The following is a 19,579-nucleotide window of genomic DNA, read 5'->3' as shown; positions in this document are numbered from 1 at the left end:
TGTCACCGGCTTCACTGACTGCAGCATCTGCTCTGCAGCTGCACGCTTTGGAATACGCCCTCCTCCCTGACCTTCACAGCCTGACCCTTCCAGGAAGCCGGCCAGGCTGGCCATGCACAGAGCTCACCTCTCTCCTGTCCAGCTTCATAATGCACATCCAACCTGTACTCTAAGTTACAAACTCTCAGATTCAGTTATAACTGCATCGATTAGATTTTGGGGAGGAGAGCGCAGCAAGAGGTGATCTGAGTCCTTGGGGGTTCCCAGACTCCCATTACACCTCTAAATCTTGCCCTGGGCCCAACACACACTTCTAGCACCTGTGTGACACCCTTGGGTGCTTGAGCATGAGATCCTCAGAAATGACGTCCTTGCACGGTGATCCCAGGACACTGGGCACAGCTGGATGTTCTCACGTTTCCTGCTAATGACCCCGGTGACAACTGCTGGCGCTCACTGAGACTCACTGAATAACAGCACTATGAAGAGTGCGTTACTTGCTGAGCCACTGACCTCAACATCCACCCACCCTACGAGGTGGGCAATGTCAGGAATCTCACTTTACCACTGGAGAAACTGAGGCACAGAGAGGCAAGAAACACGCTTCAGCCACATACGATCAGAGGAGGGCCAGGAAGCCAAAGCCAGGTCTTCCAGCCCGAGAGCTAGCTGTATTCACCAGCACTCAGGGCACCCACCCACCACAGAGCAGGCTCCCAGCGCAAGGTCCCAGCCCAAGCCCACCTGGCAGGGGCAGCCTGCAGTCCAGGTGGGCAGGCAATCTGCCCTGGGAAGGCTCCTCTCTGTCCCCACGGGAGGGCCCTGGACAAGAAGCAAGGCCACAAATGTCCTCTGATTCATTACAACAACGGGGCCACCCACCACCTCCTCCACCGAGCAGCAATCATCATCATTGATGTTTATTGGTTAAGTGTCACCTTCAAGGTAAGGCACTTCAGGGGACACAGGGTCAATCAGACACGGCTTGTCCCAACAGGAACTCAGATCAGGACAGAGGGCCGGGACTCCCCAGCTAGACTGAGGGCTCCTCAGAACATCTCTTCTGTGAAGGGCTCGCTGGGCCACTAGGAGGCGCTGTGGGCCACTGACTGACCATAGGGCTCTGCCGCTGCACCGCCTGGGCTCAATTTCCACCTCCTTGAAGCCCAGCAGAAATGAGTTAAACAGAAAACCGGACTACCACCCTTCAGATGGCCTGCCTGCGGCCTGCGGCTCAGCTTGGGGGGCTCGTGGCTGCTGACAGCCGGCTTTCTCCACACTGCACCCTGAGCCTTTCCCCCCAGCTGGCTGCTGAGTCCTCATTGGAGGCAGTTGGAGCGCTGAGCACAGCCCTCACTAGTCCTGTGAGGCCTCCCAGAGGTTACCAGCTGAGGGTGCCTGGGCTTCCCCACCTGCTAAATGTGGGTGACAATGCCAAGGTGTGACATCAGCAAACTGCTTAGCAGCCCTGGCACCCAGCAGGTGTGCAGTCTGGTAGTGCACCTCAGGTGTCCGCTGGACTGGGTTAAGGGACACCCAGAGAAAGCGCTCCTGGGCCTGTCTGGAGGGGATGAGCAGCCTAGGGAGGGCCACTCCCTCCTCCATGAAGTCGGCTGGGTTCCACACAGGGAACAGACAGAGGACCGGAGAGGCGTCTGCGAGCTCCCAGGCAGAGCTGGAGTCTTCCACCCTTGTACATCAGCACCCAGGCTCCACAGCCTGGACTGCAGGAGGACTTACGCAGCAGCCCCCAGGTTCTCAGGATGTGGCCTTGGACTAAGTCACTCCGTTCATTCCCTTGGGTCTGACACCCTCAGACTTGGAGAGCTACCCAGGGTCCCCAGGCTGAACACAGTCTGCACAATCGTACAAGCCAATTTCGCTGATAAACCCCCTCTAGTACAATCTACACACATGGCCCACAGGTCCCATCTCCCTGGAGAACCCTGGCAGGAGATGCACTAGAAGAACTGCCAAGACACGGCACCCTGGTGGGCAGGAATGCAAAGCACTAACGGTGACCAGCAGGTGGGGTATAGGGAAGACCGGCATCCCGAGAGCCAGCCATCCGGCCTGGGGCCGCACAGGGACCCGACACCGCACGCAGCCCCCAGTGCCTCCCCCGGGCTCCCAGGACAGACCAGAGAGCCGCACACTCCAGGCCGAGGACCTGGGCACAAGCCAGGTGGAGGCTCAGGCACACGGTGTCACTTACTGTTACCCTTTCAGCCACTGTTATGGTGAAAAGCGCTTGCAGCTGCGTTCTGTTCTAGAAAAGAAAGAAGAGGGCGCTTTAGCTGGCCGATTCTGCAGTCTGCTGCATGGGGTAGCACCTGGTGTTAGTTCCAACCAGCTGTGCCTGGGGCTGCAGTCGCCCTGGCTGCCAGGCAAGGAAGAGCTGGCGGGGCCCTTGGGTCCCTCTGGGGCACAGGTCTGTAGTGTGAGGATATGGCTTTCTCTACCAGAGGCCCATGGGAAACCAAACACTAGCATCCCCAGCCCCAGTGCCTAAGGATCTATACCCAGCACCTCTAGTGTTCTGCTGCTGAGAAAAGCGAAGGGGGTGCCACTGTGTCGCACTGTGCCATGGTGGGGTGCCTGAGCCTTCTTCCCAGGGGTGGTGGCAGGACACCCTGTGCCTGGAAGGCAGCACGCGGTGGCAGTTAGAAAGCCAGGCTTCCGGATTCCTGCACTGCTCCATCACTCCCAGCCTATCTGTGCCTCAGTACTCTGGGAACGGGACTCGTAGGCGTGGGGTTGCTCTGAGATCAAACCAGGGAGTTCAGAGCCCGGAAGCACACCGTGCACACTGGGAGTGACGCTGCTCCTGGCAGCAGGATGGGAAACCCTAACCCTGGACATCACCCCACTCCCAGTCCATCCTGCTGGGGACACCTGGCCTTGGGGGCTGCGCCACAGCCCTGGTTCTAGGCCCTGACTCTCCCGCCAGAGGGGACAGGAGCTTCCAGTGTCATTTCATCCTGAGTTTCTGACACTTATCTCAAGTTTGTATGTTAACTGACTCGGTTTCCTGTGTTCTGAAATTGCTGGTGGCACTTGTGGGCCGTTTTACCCTTCCTTATCTCCCTGTTCTCCTTTCTCTGACTTTGTACCTAATCATGTCCTGATGGATCTATCTTTTCTGAGAGTTTCACATGGCTTTTCTGTATTTCGTCTTTATCTTTTTAGTATCTTTTTTTTTATTTTTGCCTAATTTTATCTGCAGTTTTTCTCCGGTTGCAGCAGAGAGGCTGCACAGGCCCCATGACAGCCTTGGGCACCAAGAGTTCCCAGGAGGAGCCCCTGCTGCGGCTCTGATTTGATTCTGGGCACAGTCACACTTGAAGCCACATTTCTATGTCTACACAAAGGGTCTTTCTCCAGCAGCCGAAGTCAGAGTAAGATGGCAAAAGGAACAGAGGCACCGTGAGCTCCTGGCAAACAAGGCCCACGTCTCCCCACTAAGGACCAGGGGCAGGCAGTGCTGCCCAGGAGGCAAGCCAGCAGCACTCACTACACAAACGGCTGCTTGGAAAGAGAAACGAGCAGTGGGGAAACTAACAGCAACGCTGACGGGCTGAGCTGTGCTCCCAGGTGCACTTGCTGAAGTGTGGAGCCTCAGCCATCAAACGGTGCCTGTTTGGAGCGAGGGCCTTTACAAAAGTGGTCACAGTACAATGAGGCTACTAGGGTGGGTTCTAGGCCGACATGGCTGGTGTCCTCCTAAAAAGAAGACAGGAGGACACAGGCATACACACAAGGACAAGCTCCAGAGGACACAGGGAGAAGACGCCTTCTGCAAGCCTAAGAGAGTGGCTCAGGAGGAGCCAGCCCCCAACCCCCCGCCGTCAAAGGACATGACAATACATTTGTTGTTTGGGAGCCACCAGGTTTGTGGCACTTTGTTTCCACAGCCCTGAGGAACCCACAGGAATGCTAACCACGGGTTAACTGCTTGCCGTGAAGGTCTGAGGCACTGAAGGAAGGAAAGAAGCAAAGATCTTGTGCCCTTCCTACTCACGTTCCTGCAACAACCTCCCACCAGTGAGAAGACAGAAATCAAAGCAACAAAGGAAATACCAGTGATGAGCTCTGAAAAGTGAGCTGGGCAGGGAGGATCAGGCGCTCCCGAGTGCTGATGGCTCCAGGGTCCAGCGATGCGCTGTAGCTGACCAAGTAGGAGTTGCCCACTGTTCAGAGAGAAGTACACTTAGTCAGGGAGGGGCTGGCCACGCCCCCGTCGGCCACGCCCCCAGCCTCCCGGGGTTCACTTCTCCTCCTGGGATGGAGGATTCTGGGAATGGTCAGCTGTAGAGAATAAGCTAGCTCTGCTGGTCACTGTAGTCACCTGTGCCCATCCTCCAATCCTGCCTTCACCCCTAACAGGTTACAGTTTAGCCCTAATATGCTACTGGATCTTCATTTCTTATGGAGACCTGAAGAAATAAATAAGTAAACTTGTTGAGAAGAGAGGGAAATGAGCACTGATTCTAGGAATGACCGGGATGTAATTTCATTTTTGTTTTACATGAAGGACAAAAGCTAAAACAAGGAAGTCATGATTGATAAATATAACGATCACAAAAATGATCCTGGATAAGGTCATTGCAGTCAGGCCTCCCTAGCACAGTGATTTGCCACTCCCAGGGCACATGCATTAATCCAGCAGATCCCCAAATTCTGCCTCGAACTCTGCCTCAGTGCGTGGATGGAGAACACATATTCTGCAATGTTCAGAAGAAAACACTGAGACTGAAAGAGGCTGACGTGCTTAAAATCACATTAATAAAGAGAAAGCCCCCTGTCTCTCTCTCGGTGTCAACTCTTTTCCTCAAATCACATTAGCTTTATTATGGAAAAAGCATCAAACGATGGTGTCAGAGCAGCAATGAACTGGGTGCCGACTGATCATTTGCTTACAGTCATCTACTTGTTCTGCGGGGGGAAGGTGCGGGCCCCAAGGTTGAAAATCAGCCTCTCAGCCTTTGGCATAACGGTGAGTTCAGGGATAAGCTCACAGGCAGAGGCGACAGGCACGAGAAACAATAAGAATACAGTAACAAGAACAAAAATAACAATACAACACTAGGAGTACTTCCCACCATCCAGGCCATGTTGGTGCACGTTGGAATGCTTTTCTCAAGTTAACTTCCTTACCCTCACTGGGAGAGATCGTGATGGCTCAGGGAACTAATCAAGAGAGGTGAGTGTGGCCATGTGTTGTGGTTTGTATCTAGCTGTTCCCCCAGAGTCTCATGTGCTCATAGGTAGGGTTTTTAGGAGATGGCTGGATCACGGGTGGATGATACTGGGATTAAGGCTGTGGGATAACTAAATGGGCTTAGCATAGTTCTAGGTGTGGATGATGGGAACCCCTCCCTGAGTATGGGTGGCACCAATCAATAGGCTTGTAGCCTTCATGGAATATGAAGGGACAGAAAGGAGAAGACAGGCTGATGCTTGCATCTTTGCTGCCTCCTGTCTGCTCTGCCATGGACGGTTTCTCCTCTGAGATGCCCTCTGCCATGCCACCCTGCCTTGCAGCCAGTCAAATATGGACTAAAACCTTTACAAACTGTGAGCCAAAATAAGATTTTCCCCTTTTAACTTGTGAGTGTTGGGTATTTTGTCAAAGAAACAAGAAAAGTAACTAAGACACCACGTTAGAACAGGATTCAGTGAGTCCACATGTGGAAAGTGCTTGAAATTCCTCATAACAAAACTAAATTTTTAAAAAATCTCACAGAATTCTGTCTCCAAACCCTTACACAACATATAATCAAGCTTTTTGACCGTAGATTCTGAGTAGTGGTCCCTTCCTTTGCAAACCTGGGCATTGGAGGGTCTGTGAGCCTTAACCAAGTGAACACAAATACTTCTCAAAGGAGCGGCACTGACAGCGCATTAACCTGCAAGTATTTTCATCATTTTCCACTCCCGGCCTAAGCACCCTCTGCTGTTACCTGGCAGAAACGTCTTTCTGAAAGCCTGCAATCCATGCGGGGTCTTATTTCCAGTCGAGTCTCTGACAACGAGGCCACTGATGTCATCCAGCAAGAGCAGATCCGAGAGGTTGGCTGACAAGGGCACCCGGGTGTTATTGACGACCAGCTGCACAAGCACTGTGTGTGATTCGCTCTGCCCAGAAACCTGGCACAGGAGGAGATGGGAAGAGGGAAGATGTGTGTGCCAAGTCCAGCTTCCAAACATGATACACAAGCCCGACTACACATCCATTCTCACAGAGGCTCTGAGAATTTACTGGGGGCCCTGATCTCCAAGCCCAGGAAGGTTTCTGACCCACACGTGCCAAGCTGCTGCTTGGAGACGGGTTCGAAGAAACTTTGACTCTGAAATGCAATGAAATCGCCCCTGCAGAGAATCTCAGAAGAAGAAAGATCCAAGTGCAGAAGCGCAGTCAGACCGGCAAGACGGTGATAATCAGCACCGCCAAGAGTGAACAACGGCTTTTCTGCAATCAGTGACTTTGACGATGCAGCTCTAGTCCCAGAAGCAAGGTCTGCAACGGCCACTGAGCTCCTGGAACAACCTGAGCTGTTCGCTGTCTCCTGGCCCACCTCCTCCATGTGGGTTTTTCCCAGCCACAGGGTGAGTGGCTCCAATGTGGACCTTGTCTAGTGGCCCAGGCGGCTGGCTCTCTACCTGGTGGGCTCTGCAACCCTTCCCTGCTCCCCTTCTCCAGCCTTATTCCTACCACATCTGCACCCACATCTCCCAGCTCTGCTGACATAGAGGCAGGAGCTGGAGAAAAGAGAAGGAAGCGGTGGATTTTCCAGGCTGGGTGAGCTCCGGAATACAAGTTTTAAAAAGCAAGTTTGAGAACTGTGTGTGTAATCGATGTCACCTACAGAAAAAGAAAGCATATGCATGCATATACGTGTGTACTTACACACACATACATGCACTCATGACTGCGTGGAGAAGGCAGCCGGTGTCATTAGGAGTAGACACGGGGAAGAGGTGTCCCTGATAGTACCCAGGAAGGTGAGCAGGGTAGTGCACAACCCACAGTGAAACGAGGCTGGTGCCATGAATGAACTCTGCAGGGTTATGCTGTCCAAATCCTGCACATTCCGAGGGCTGGCCCTCAACCTGCTCCTAGGAGATGACCTCTAATGTTCTCGAAACATCCTGCCCGGAAGGGTTGATGATGCCGGGGGCCTTGGACAGCACCAGATATTTGATGAAGACAGGGTGAGTGTGGTGAGTGTCAGGGGCCTCATTGTCAATGCGACCTCTGGAGGGACAGGAGGCTGTGTACCTCAGGCCAGTCCTACAGGAGCTCCCCACCTGTGTGACTGAGCCCTGACACCAAGGCTCCTGCTGTCACACGTCACTGCTGGGCAGACAGGGCACTCTCCACACAGCTCCCTTGGGTAATGACCCCTGAATGCTCGTGCTTGGTCTGTGCTGGGCTCTGCCACGTGCACCTTATCCCTCTGCCGACTTTAACCTGTACCTTTTGCTGTCATAAACCATGCATAGTGACTTTTCTGACTTGTGTAAGTCCCCGGAGCCGATGGGCCTGAGGGTAGCCCTGGAAAGCCCCACCCAGGGTAATGTGAATAACCACCTTCTGGGATAACAGACTTCGAGCAAAGTTTTAAAACCACCAAGTACCGTGTTAGCATCTGTAATTGGGAAGTAAATATGTCATACTTTCTTCCCTGTTCCAAACCATCACTGTAAATTTTGGGTTTGTTTTTTTTTTTTTAGATGGGGTCTCACTATGTAGTTGAGACTGACCTGGAACTCACTATGTAGCCCAGGCTGGTCTCGAATTCACAGTGATCTTCCTGCCTCAGCCTCCCGAGTGCTGGGATCACAGGTATGCACCAACACACCCAGCTCATCACTGTAAATTTTTACTACTGAAAATCTGTTACCTAAAGAAGCCCCTGATCGTAGTGTTGCAATACAATAGATCAGGCTCTGTTATACCTGGAATCCAAAATAACCCCTCAAAGACACAGGTGATGAAGTCTTGGTTGCTGGCTCACAGGATCTGAGGCACTGAATGGATCGGCAGGACGCTAGCGGCATCACATGCACTGTAGTGATTAATGAGTTCATAGCTCAATGGGCTCCTTGGGAATCAGACCTAACTGGATGAAGCAGACCCCTGGACGGTACGTCTGTCCCTGGACCACTCCTCTCCGCCTCGTTCCCTCCCTCTCTGCTTCCCAGCTGCCATGAAGTGAGCAGCTTTCTTCTCCAGGACCCTTTGCATGATTCTTCCTTGAGACAGCTAACCATGGACTGAAACCTCTGAAACCTTGAGCCAAATAGACCTTTCCTCCTTTCAGTTGTGCACATCCAGCATTTTGACCCAGCAATGAAACAAGTGACTAATACAGACCCCTTACTGTTTTTGTCCGCACTCATGAGTCTAGACATGGACAGAGAAGCCTAGGATTTACCAGCGTTTAAATACATGACTCTACTAATGTGTGTTAGGAATAAGCCACTTTATGGAAACTTACCAGTGCACATTTCTGAAAAATTACTCCGTTCTCAGAAGTCCCTTGAATGTCTCCTGAAACGTCTCCATACTACGATAAAATATGGAAATTATTAAAGAATGAAAAATATTTTATGAGGCACATTATTTAATAAAAGAACAAGATGACAAACTTTTTAAAGGAGGATAAAGGGATTACTTCCACTGATTTCTTAGTGAGTAATCTTGAAGATTTTTTTCAAGAGCATTAAAGGATTGGAATGGAAATTTATAGTGAAGGGAGAATGTGGACGTGAAATGACAATGACCCACTCCTGATCTGGGAGCACGCGGAGGCCACCTGTTGTCACCAGGACTCAGCAAACCAGGGCTGCACCCTCAGCAAGAAGAACATGAGCGGAGCTTCGAAAAGTCCCCTAAGGACTGGAACCCCAGACCACGTGGCATCGCGCCCCTGGACTGGGCCCACTCAGCAAAACCACCACACCGTGGCAGGGAATGTGTGAAACACAGGGTGCCTCTCCATGCGTGAAGAATCCACCCAGGTCTGCCCTCCACCAGCCCAGCAATGGCTCCCATGAAAACACACGTAAAAGCCCAGCCTCATTATCAGCTGCAAGCCTCCCACTGCCCTGTAAACCTCAGGCTTCTGTTTCCTTCCTGATGTTCACTCCACCCTCGCCATGGCCCAGCCCCAACCCCCCAGCCCCTCGATATCAATGCACAGCCTTTGAACTGGCCTGGACCCTTCCCTCCTTGAGGCAGCTTTCCGTGGCACTCCCCCTGGGGTGGCCATGCCCCCCTGCTCTCTGCCTGGGGCCCCTGCTACCTGCAATGGGCTGAGCGGTCGCCTGAACCCCAGACTATCATGGCCACAGGTGTTTTTACCATCAGATCAATGGTGACAGCATCTTCCGAGTACCCAGCACTCTACCCATCATTCTGCATGCAGGAGCTCTAGTTCTCCTATTTTACAGATGAGAAAACTAAGGCTCAGACAACTGTCCTTAAATGTGGCAGAAGAGACATAGACACAGAGGAGGCCATGTGAAGATGGGGGCAGAGACAGGAGCAATGCAGCCACAAGCCAAGGAGACTTGGAGGCCCCAGGAGCTAGAGGAGGCAGGAAGCGTTCCCCCTGGAACCTTCAGGGGGAGCATGGTCCTGTCCACACTTTGGTTTCAGACTCATATCCAGGGTGGTGAGAATACATTTCTGTTTAATTAAGCCACCGGGTTTGAGTTAATTTGCCATAGCTAAGCTCAGGGGTTCTCGGTACCATTTTAAGATACTACATCTTACATTGAAAGACTGTGCTATGAGGAGCCAAGACATAATACAACAGCAGGGCCACAGAACTGCACCTTATAGCAGAGGCTTTGGATGTCAGTTCTACCATGTCTACCTGTGAGATCCGGAACCAGTTTTTTAAACTCCCTAATCCTCAGTTTCTTGTGTGTAAAATGGGAATAAAAGTGTGACCTGCAATACTAAACTCGTAACGAGCCTCCAGTCAGATCCTACACATAAAGTGCTAAGGCGCCCGGTAAATGCCCATTGCTGTTATCATAGCGTCCTTCTGCATCTGGGAGTAAATCATTCCAGGCTGCAGAACTGAAGCCAAATGCAGTAGGACTAGCTGCCTAAGGCCCAGATGCCTCTTTGTCTAAATGTGTCGCACAGCAGGAAGAGCGCGGTGGAAAGATAAATGGGTTTGCTCCCCTATGAGGAACACACTTAGTGAGAGAGAAGAAATGGGCTCTTTTCAGGAATAAAAGCCCTTTATGCGGAGTGAGCTCAAAATTGGTTTCTTTCCAACTTGTGTTATTTGTGCTGACGTGTAGAATTTGTTCCTTACCTGCATTATAGGAGACTCTCTTTTAAAGAAGCTCTTCTTGGGCCATGGAGGTATAAAAGCAAAGAAGGAATGAGCCCTTGGCCCGGCGGGGGCTGCAGAAGTTGGGACTGGGGACTCGATTTGCTCCCTGGGTTTCACTCCGTGCAGTGCTTCTGCTGCAAGACAGCCATGGACACCTGTTATAGGATGCACACACAGACAGTGGGGCACAGCCACGCAGCTCTGGAGACAGGGTCCACGGTGTATGGAAGGCATCTGGAAAATGCGTACTGAGTGAGCGAAGGTGTTAATGAATGGGTAGATGGATAGATGAATGGAGCGACGATGGATGGATGGGTGAAGAATGAACAATTTATCCCTTCTTGGACTGCAACGTGAGAACTGCAGACTGGACAGTTAAAGGTGTAAAGGGCACATTTCTGAAAGCGTGGTCTCCTCATCCATTGGGGTTGTGCACTAGAATATACACAGTTTGGCCCCAGCCATGCGTCAGAACCAAACCAGAAAAGCTCTGTGGGTGATTCTCACACACATGGGATCAGACAGCCCTGGGATGGAACCCTGGCTCTGCCCCTCATCCACTGAGTCCGTGGAAGTCACTTAACCTCTCTGTGCCGCAGTTTCCTTGACTGCTGTGGTGTGGATATAGTCTATGCCCCAGAGGTTTATGTGCTGGAGATCTTGGTCCCCAGTGTAGCAGCATTAGGACGTCGTAAGTCTTTAAGAAGTGAGGTGGGTGGCGCAGAACCGGGCCACAAGTGCCCTCAGCAGGGGTCGCTGCTGGTCTCTCGTGGTGGATCGGGCTCCAGGAAAAGCTTTGTTCCCATGAGAGCAGATTGTTACAAGAGCGGGTGCCCAGCACCCCCATGGTCTCTTGCTCCCTGTCCTGCTGAGAGCCCCTGCTGGGCCATAACATCTGCCATGTTCTGCAGCACAAAAGCCCTCATCAGAGTCCCAATGGATGCCCCATCTCAGACTTTTGGCTTCCTCAAATGTGAGCTAAATAAACTTCTTTTCTTTATGAGGTAAACAGCCTCTAGCGTTTTGTCACAGTGATACAGAACACACTCAGAAGTTAGCTCTGCAATGGACACAGTACTTCTGACCTCAGTGGTTCCTTCTTGGCATCTGCCCACTGCAACACAAGCTCTGACAGCTGTCACAGGAGGACCAGAGCACAGCCAGAAACAAATGCCCACGGAGCCATCCAACACGAAAGGACTCCCTCTAAAATCTCTGCTTCAACAAATTTTGAAAATGCATGATTGTTAAGTACAAAGCATGGAAATATCACCAAAGTGACCCTGGGCTGGGTACAAGTGTCCTGAGTGGACCCTGTTTGGTTGCTGGTTATGGGACTTCTTCTCAAGAGGGAATTTGGCGTAGAAACTAGTCAGCAGGGTTGTCCTCAAACCCAGTTAACAGCCACACTGTATATGAAAATACTTAGGAGTATCAGATGCTTAAGGATAGAAAAAACATTTAGAAGAGCCCTCACTGTATTTGCAAGCTTGACCTCAATTCCTAGGCTCAAGTCATTCTCCTGTCTCAGCCTCCTAAGAAGCTGGGTCTATAGGTTCATGCCACAGATAAGATGAAATTAAGGGCCCACCAATGTGGAGATAACCTGGGTTGTCCAGATGGACTCTACACATCTTCGCAGGTGCCCTCATAACAGGAAGGCAGAGGGTGGCTGGACAGACAGAAGAGGTCTGACTACAGATGCAAGATGTCATCCTGCTGGCCATGAAGAGCAAAGGGAAAGAATAAGCCCCTGCACCAGGGGAAGCTGCAGAAGTAGAGGTGAGTGAAGACCTTGATCTTCTCCCTGGATTTCATTCCAGGAAGTACTTCTGCTGCAAGATGCCAATGCACATGTGTGCTATATAATGCACACAGGCAGAGGGACCTATAGCATTTGAGAAATGAGATGCAGACCCTGGAGGAGGAAGGGAAGAAGCATCCTTGGGGTCACAGAAGGAGCCAGCTCTGCCACACCTTCATTTCAGCCCCGTGAGATGAGTATGGACTCCCCACCTCCAGACTCTAAGCGAACAAAGTGGTTGTTTAAAGCCCCCAAGTTTGTGAAGTGTGTTACAGCAACCACAGGACACAGTGATACACCTGGCTAAGGCGCCCTGGGCACTGAAGCTCACATGAGCAAGGTCAGGGAACAGCCTCACGCCCTTGAGCCCTCCTGGGAGACGCTGAGGACCAGCAGAGTATGAAGACAGTGGAGGGCATAGGCTTTAGGGTTCTCTTTGGCAAGGTCAGAACAAAGAAAAATTGAACAAAAGCAAAACTTACCTGCAGTCTCCAGATGAGAGCTTTCCTCATGGAGCCAATTCATACAGGGCAAGTCCTAAAAAATCCAAAGGCACAAAGTTGAGAACTAAACAATGCACTAGAAGTGAAAGTGATTTCCATCAGTGGCTCCCACGGAGCGGAGCTGCACCTCTACCCAAAAGTCTGTGACATTTCCTAAGTCCACCACCCCCAGCAGCTTCCAAGGCCAGGACTAAGAGCATCTACTCCAACACAGGGGCTCTGCTCTGCTGGGAGCTGTCTGGGGCAGCACCATGAGGCTGGGATTTCACATCCGACAGACCTGGGCTAGAATCCCAGCTCTGCTTCCACAAACCCTGGGACCATGGACAAGCCCCAAGCCTCAGAATCCCCAAGAATCCTGCAGGCTGTCAGAGTGACAAATAAAACACTGCATGGGGAGTCAAGACCACTGAGGTTCCTCTCTCTCTGTGTCCTTGGCTGTGTCTCTCAGCCTCTTTGAACCTCAGGTCCCCCTTTGAAAACCAATGGCCTGAAAGCTTCCTCCCAGCTTGCTTAGCCTCCCTGAGTCATGAAATTATGTTCAAACTGAGCCCAGTCTGACTCTTCCACTCCACTTTGTGACTCCAAAGGCCCAGCCTTCTCTATGTATAATATCAACTACCTCGTATGAAGCTCTGTCCACGTCCAGGTCCTGTGCTGTGTACTCACGTGAATGGCACAACCAGTCCACAGAGGACAATCCTCATTCCCTAGTAACCTCCCTCGTCTCAGGATGAGCAGGTGACCTGCTCCAGGTGTGGATGGTGAATGAGAGACACTAGCTTTGTGCCCAGGCAGCCTGGCTCTGGATGAGTGCACACACTACATGGTCTCACTGACTTCTGTGGAAAGAGATAGGATGTGCAGGACAGCTGAGTGGGACACTCAGTCCTGGCTTCAGGCTCCAGCTCTGTGGCCTTGAGTGAGTGCCTTAATCCATTTGTGCTACTTTAGCAAAATACTGGAAACTGAGTCCTTTATAAAGAAGATGATTTAGTACCAGGAGTGGGGTGTTGCTGAAACAAATACTGGAAAAGTAAGAGAACCAGGTAAGTGGGTAGAGGCTGGACTGTCAAGAGCTTGGAGGAGAGAAAAACTGTAGGGAAAACTGGGAGTTTCTAACAGAGGATGTACGTGGTTGCAAGCAGAATGCTGATAAAAATACAGACAGTGAAGGCCACTCTGATAAATGTTTGGACAGAAATGAGAAATAAAGTATTGGTAACCAGAAAAGAGGACAAACTTGCTGTAAAGCAGCAAAGAAAATGGTTGAATTGTGCCATATCCCAATGCTCTGTGGAAGACAGAACTTATGAGCAATTTACAAGGACACTTGGCTGAAGAATTCTCTAAACCAAGTGGTGGGGTGTAGCACAGCTTCTCCTGGATGCTTATAGTGGAATGCAAGAAGGGAACAATGAATTAAAGATGCAATCTAAAATTGAAAGAGAAGCAGATTTAATATTTCCAAGACTGTAAAGACTGAGTGTGTTCAGGAGAGAACACCCAGACACTGGGCAAAGAAGCTGGGCAAGGAGGACAGTGTAGATCTGAGGACACTAGGCACTGGTTATCAGGACAATGGAAGAAGCCACTCTGACAGCATTTCAGAGATCTTCCAGGCTGCTGTTCCCATCGCAGGCCCAGGGTGGCTGGACCTGGCAGGTAGAACAATTTCAAAGGAGGGGCCTATGGTGCCTACTGGACCTTGGGCCTCACTGCCTAGGGCCACCTCGAATCCCTGCCACCTGTATTATTAGTGTGGAGCTACTTGGCTGCCCCAGCTGTGGCTCAAGAGGCCCTGTGTGACTTGGGTGGCCGTAATGGAGGGCCTAGGCAGTAGGCCTTGGTAGCACTAATCTACAGGTAGAGGTGCTAGAGATGTGACCGTTCTCCCCTGGACTTCAAAGGATGCCTTTGGGAGCTTCACTCCCAAGAGAATCATCACTGGGTCAGGGACACTGCAGACAGTTCCCACAAGGGCAATGTCTACTGCAGCTGTGGAGGTGGAGCTGCTGGCTACAGAAGAGGAGGGCAAGGAGCATGCAGTGCCAGCCTGGGAGAGGCACAAGCACGCACGCCAACCTGTGAGCCCTGCTGTGTGCCCAGAGAAGTCCTGGGGTCAGGACTTTGGCACCCACCCCTGCCTCGTGTGTCCAGGCAGCAGGAAATGGAGTCCTGCTGGTTTTGGGATTTTGTGGAGGCCTGTATTCCTTTCTGTTTCTTTCACTTGGTGGCATGGGAGTATCTATCTAGTGCTGGCTCTACCAGTGTACTGCACCCATTTATTGGATTTCAAGATTCACCCCTGGAGGGAATGTGTCTCAGATGAACCATAGTTCGAGTCTCACCCACATCTGATGCAGGTAATATTGAGATGAGGAGTGAATTTAGACTTTAAAGCTGATGATGGAACCCGCTAAGACTCAGGGAATGAAATGAATACATTATGTACACAACAAAGACATGAATTTAGAGAACCAAGAACAGGATGCTATGATTTGAAGGTTTGCATCCCTCCAAATTCAAGTGAGCCTTCATTCCCAATGGAACAGTACTAAGAGTATTAACAGTACTAAGAGATGGGACTTGGGAGGTGATAAGACCATGAAGGCTCTAGTGCCTTATAAAGGGGCTATATCTGGGGGGCTGGAGTGGGGGTGTGGCTCAGCCATAGAATAGTCACCTAGCATTCACAGGGCCCTGGGTTCTATCCCCAAACCTCAAAATTAAATAAATAAACAGGCTAGGAGAACTGGCTCCTTTTTGCCCTTTTGCCCTTCTCTCCCTTCTACCATGGACACAATGTCCAAGGTGCCATCTTGGAAGCAGAGACTGAATCCTCCCCATACACCAAACCTACTGGAGTCTTGATCTTGGACTCCCCTGCCTGTGGAACTGTGAGGAACACCCTGCTATTATTTATAGGTGGCCCAGCCTGTGGTATTTTGTACAGCAGTACAAATGGCCGAAGACAGTGGGACACCACGGCAAGCCTGAGGTCAGCTTGGAAGGATGGGGAACTGTAGCTACTGCCCTCATCTACTGGATGATCCTTGTGTCCTTCCTGTGGTTGGAGCAAGCCCATCCTGTGGCCACTGCAGTGCCTGTGCTCAGGACTGGTCCTTACAGCCTCTGGACACAGCCCTGGCCAGGGCAGCTCTATTGGAATAACAAGAATCCAGTTGCGTGGAGGAAGCCCAGCCACAGGGATGAAGTAGGATATGTATTCAAGGAAGGATGCAGAAGGTGATGTAGAAACAGATGGAAAGGTGGGAGAACTACTGCAGCTGATCCAGGCAGTTCTGCTCAAATCTGCCCAGAATCCCAGATCGGGAGACTGATTGGGGGCTCAGCTCACTCACATGGGATTTATACCATGGGCAGCTTAAAAATCCTATCTTAAGGAGCAAGTCATAGTACCACCATCCAACAGAGTACCGTGTCACTATTACAGAGAATGAAGCAGGAAGGCCCAGCAATTCTACTTCCAGGAATATGCTCAAAGGAACTGGAAGCAGGGCTCAAAGAGATGTTTGTATGCCACATCCACACAGCAACATTGCCAGCAGCCAAGGGCCCAGGGTTGGGCCATATGACCTCACTCTGCAATCAGGATTGCTAGGGCAAGGTGGGCGCAAACAGGCCCCTGCAGTAAAGGCCACGGGACACTTTCCAAGGTCAATCTCTAGTTCAGATCCCTCCCTGAAATCCAGGCTTCCCCACCGGACACACGAACACACTCCTGCACCTGTCGACCTGGGTATCTGAGTGGCATGTTAGCAGCAACAAGGCCAAAGCAGGACTCGCATTTCTGAATATTACTGAATAGCTTCCCTATTTTCCACTGGCTCCGGCTGAACTTGGTTTTGTCTGATTTCTCTCTCACCCTCAACCCCAAACTAACCCCAACAAACCCCACTGGCTCCACTTCCAAAATATACCCACATCCAACAACTTCTCAGCAGTTCATCGCAGCCCCTCGTCCAATTCACCGTCGTCACCCACCTGGTCTCCCACAGCCTCCTAGTTGATTTCCTGCCCACAACTCTGCCCTGCTGTCCTGTCACACCTGCCATGGGGCTGCTTCACGGTGCCATTCAGCCACGCCCATCCACCGCTCCCATCCTACCCAGAGTGCCAGCCAGCTCCTGATCACAAAGCTCTTCCCCCAGACATCCCTCATTCCACGCAGGGCTCCACCTGTCCTCCAGCTCTCAAACACCTGCCCCACCACCCTGTGCAGACAGAGCCCACCCATCTCCTGTCCACCCTGCCCACTGTGTGGATCTGGGCAGCCCCAGCGGCCATACCACTCATCATGAATGCAGTTCCTTCCTGATTAATGCAGTTCCTGCTCTGTGACACAGGACCCTCGGGAACAGGGTCTCCTCTAGGTCCGCCTTGTTCTCTGGTTCCAAACACCCAGGACAGCACCCAGCACCAGGAGGGAACAGAGGGCACAGAGGCCCGGTCTCCACTCAGCCTTCACCACATTCTCCCCCCTCCTTAGTTCCAAGGAAGCCTTTTGCAGGGCTGGCACCGTCCCCGTGGAGCGGTCCAACACGGCAGCCTAACCACAGGGGCCACTGAGCCCCAGAAATGTGTCAATTTAAACAGCCACCAGTGGCCAGCTGCTGATGTATTGTACCATCTGGGAAACAGCTGCAACTGCCTGATAAAAGCGGGGAGATGCCACATTCATCCTGAGCACTTAGGTTCCAGGTTAAGTCCTGTTTGTCTCGGGACTCTTCATACACCACACTGTAACTGAGAACTTCAAAGATTTGGTCTGTGCAGACTATACTTATCCATATTTACTACATTTCCCCAGCACTGATGAAAACTGTATTTAAACTTAAGGTGAGAATATTTTAAGCATTGACTAATTCACTTTAAAAAGGAATGATAATTCTACTGCATACTCACCCAAATAGTATATCTTATGAAAAATAACATTTTCCAAAATTAAAAACAGCGAAAAGAATGCCACTGTTTCATACTTTTGCAAATCCTGTCTATGTTGGGATTAATGGAAGAAGCTGGATTCTCAAAGCTGCTTCTATATTAAAGCTGCTGCAATACCATGCCAGGTCACTTCTGAAAAGCCCCTCTCATCCTTGTGAGGAAATGTGTAGAAAAAGTAAATCATGCTTCAGTATTAATATGAAAATGGCTCTGACTTCTTTGACCCCCCCAAATGGATCAGTGGCCCAGGGGTTCCTGGACTCCATGCTGAGAAACACAGAAACAAGAGGCATTCTCAGTGAGCATCAGATGAAGAAAAGGACAGACCTGCCTGACCCTAGAGAGCTCACAGTTCAGCAAAGCAGGAGGACAAGTAGTCCAAGCAATAACAGGCACAACTGTTCTGACCAAGGGACTTCTGGGCATTGTGGGACTGCACAGGGTGTTTGCTAAAGCCCTTCCCACCAGGTGGCCCCTCCCACCAGGTGGCCCCTCCCACGTGGCCCAGCTGGTCCCTGACCTTCCTCACACCTAGGTGTTCTCTCCCACTCTTTCCCTGCTAAGCTTCCACATCCTTCAGGTCTAAGCTGCAGATTTCCCTCTGACTCCAGAACTGAACAGAGGACACCTCCCTAGGCCTCCTGCAGGGCTCCCAGCAGGGTCCTCGAAGCACTTAATCACTGGGCAACTGTGACTGAACTCAAATCCCAGGAGGGTGTGGCCAGGGTGGGGACACCCAAAGCCCACAGAAGGCCCGAGTTCTTTCCTGCACAGCTCATAGAAGGGCTGTCTGAGATGAGAGGGCTGTGGGACAGGCAGGGGTGCAGGTGAGACAGGTGCTCAAGGTGCTGAGAGCACCTGGGCACAGGTGTTTATGCCAGGTCCCTGCAAGAGCGGGGGTGGCCCCTGAGATTGTCCTAGGTGCCTTCCCAGAGGGCGAGCCCCTCTCCCTCAGCAGGGTCCACCCTCCACACATGACTGGCTCCTGACAGACACAGAACTGCACCACAATGCTCCAGCAGTGGCGTTCAGAGTTAGGACCATCTTCAAAGCAAGACGGGCTGGTAAAGCGGACTCTGAATGTGAGGGACCCAGTGAGAGCAGAGAATGGCCTGGGGGAGGAGGTCTCGGTTTTCTCCTCTGCAAAATGGGCCAGACAATTCCCGTCTCCCTTGGAGGAGCCAGAAAAAGGACCCTGGGGAAGTTCCGTCCTGGGGCTGTGCAAAGCTCGGCACATTAACAGTGCTTATCTAGTGACAACCTGGGAAAACGCTGACAGGAAGGGAAGGGATCCCCTCAAGACACACGAACTTTCTTGGTAGCCAGCACATCGAGTATCCTGGGGTCTGCAAGTAGGGTATGTAAGGTGACAGCCAGAGCCGGTGCCTTTCTAAGTTTGGGACCCCACAGAAGGAGGACCAAGGTGAGATGGCCAGAAAAGTCCACATTCTTCGTCCAGGAGAGCACCATCAGGTAAGAATCCAGCCAGTGACCTACCTCTCATTTCACAACCGCCACCGAGTGGCACCTGTAGAGCCTGGCCGCCCAGGGCTCGCCAGACACTCACAGCCCTCTCGGGAGACCCGCAATGGCCCTACAGCCTAAACCAGGACAGGGAGGCAAGAGAGGTGAGGTGACTTGCTCTGGGACGCAGAGCTCCTAGGCTGCGCAGCGGATTCGAACCTGGGTCACCAGCCAAGCTGAAGCCGCAGCCACGAGCGCGGAGCCTCCCCTTTCCCTCGTAGTTGCCTGGACACGCGTGGAATGCAGCCAAGGGACACCGCAACCTCCCATTCGCACTCTGCCCTCCCTTCCCGACACTGAGGGCCGCGGGTGCAGACAGACAGCACTGAATCTGCCCGTCACTGGGTCGGGCGCTCCTTACCTGCGGTCCGGACGGGGCCCCCAGAGCCAGGGCTGCGGCCAGAGCGCCCCCCGCCAGC

At 51.8% G+C, this 19,579-nt stretch overlaps 1 protein-coding gene across 1 annotated transcript in view; it reads right to left on the bottom strand.

The window, feature by feature from the left end:
- Positions 1-19,573, bottom strand: part of Evc2 (EvC ciliary complex subunit 2) — an 88,661-nt gene extending 69,088 nt beyond the window's left edge. Inside the window, exons 1-7 of the mRNA XM_010641809.3 lie at positions 19,522-19,573; positions 12,648-12,702; positions 10,341-10,516; positions 8,505-8,573; positions 5,964-6,150; positions 4,081-4,190; positions 2,216-2,269 (exon numbers count right to left, since the gene is read on the bottom strand). Of these exons, the coding sequence (XP_010640111.1) occupies positions 2,216-2,269; positions 4,081-4,190; positions 5,964-6,150; positions 8,505-8,573; positions 10,341-10,516; positions 12,648-12,690 (639 nt within the window). The 5' untranslated portion in view covers positions 12,691-12,702; positions 19,522-19,573. The remainder of the gene's footprint in view (positions 1-2,215; positions 2,270-4,080; positions 4,191-5,963; positions 6,151-8,504; positions 8,574-10,340; positions 10,517-12,647; positions 12,703-19,521) is intronic.
- Between the last annotated feature and the right edge of the window lie 6 nt (positions 19,574-19,579).

The sequence above is a fragment of the Fukomys damarensis genome, unplaced genomic scaffold (genome assembly GCF_012274545.1).
Source record: "Fukomys damarensis isolate Sample0158 unplaced genomic scaffold, DMR_v1.0_HiC HiC_scaffold_35, whole genome shotgun sequence".
NCBI lineage: Eukaryota > Metazoa > Chordata > Mammalia > Rodentia > Bathyergidae > Fukomys > Fukomys damarensis.
Note: the sequence above shows the minus strand (reverse complement) of the source record. Positions and strands in the feature narration are given on the sequence as shown.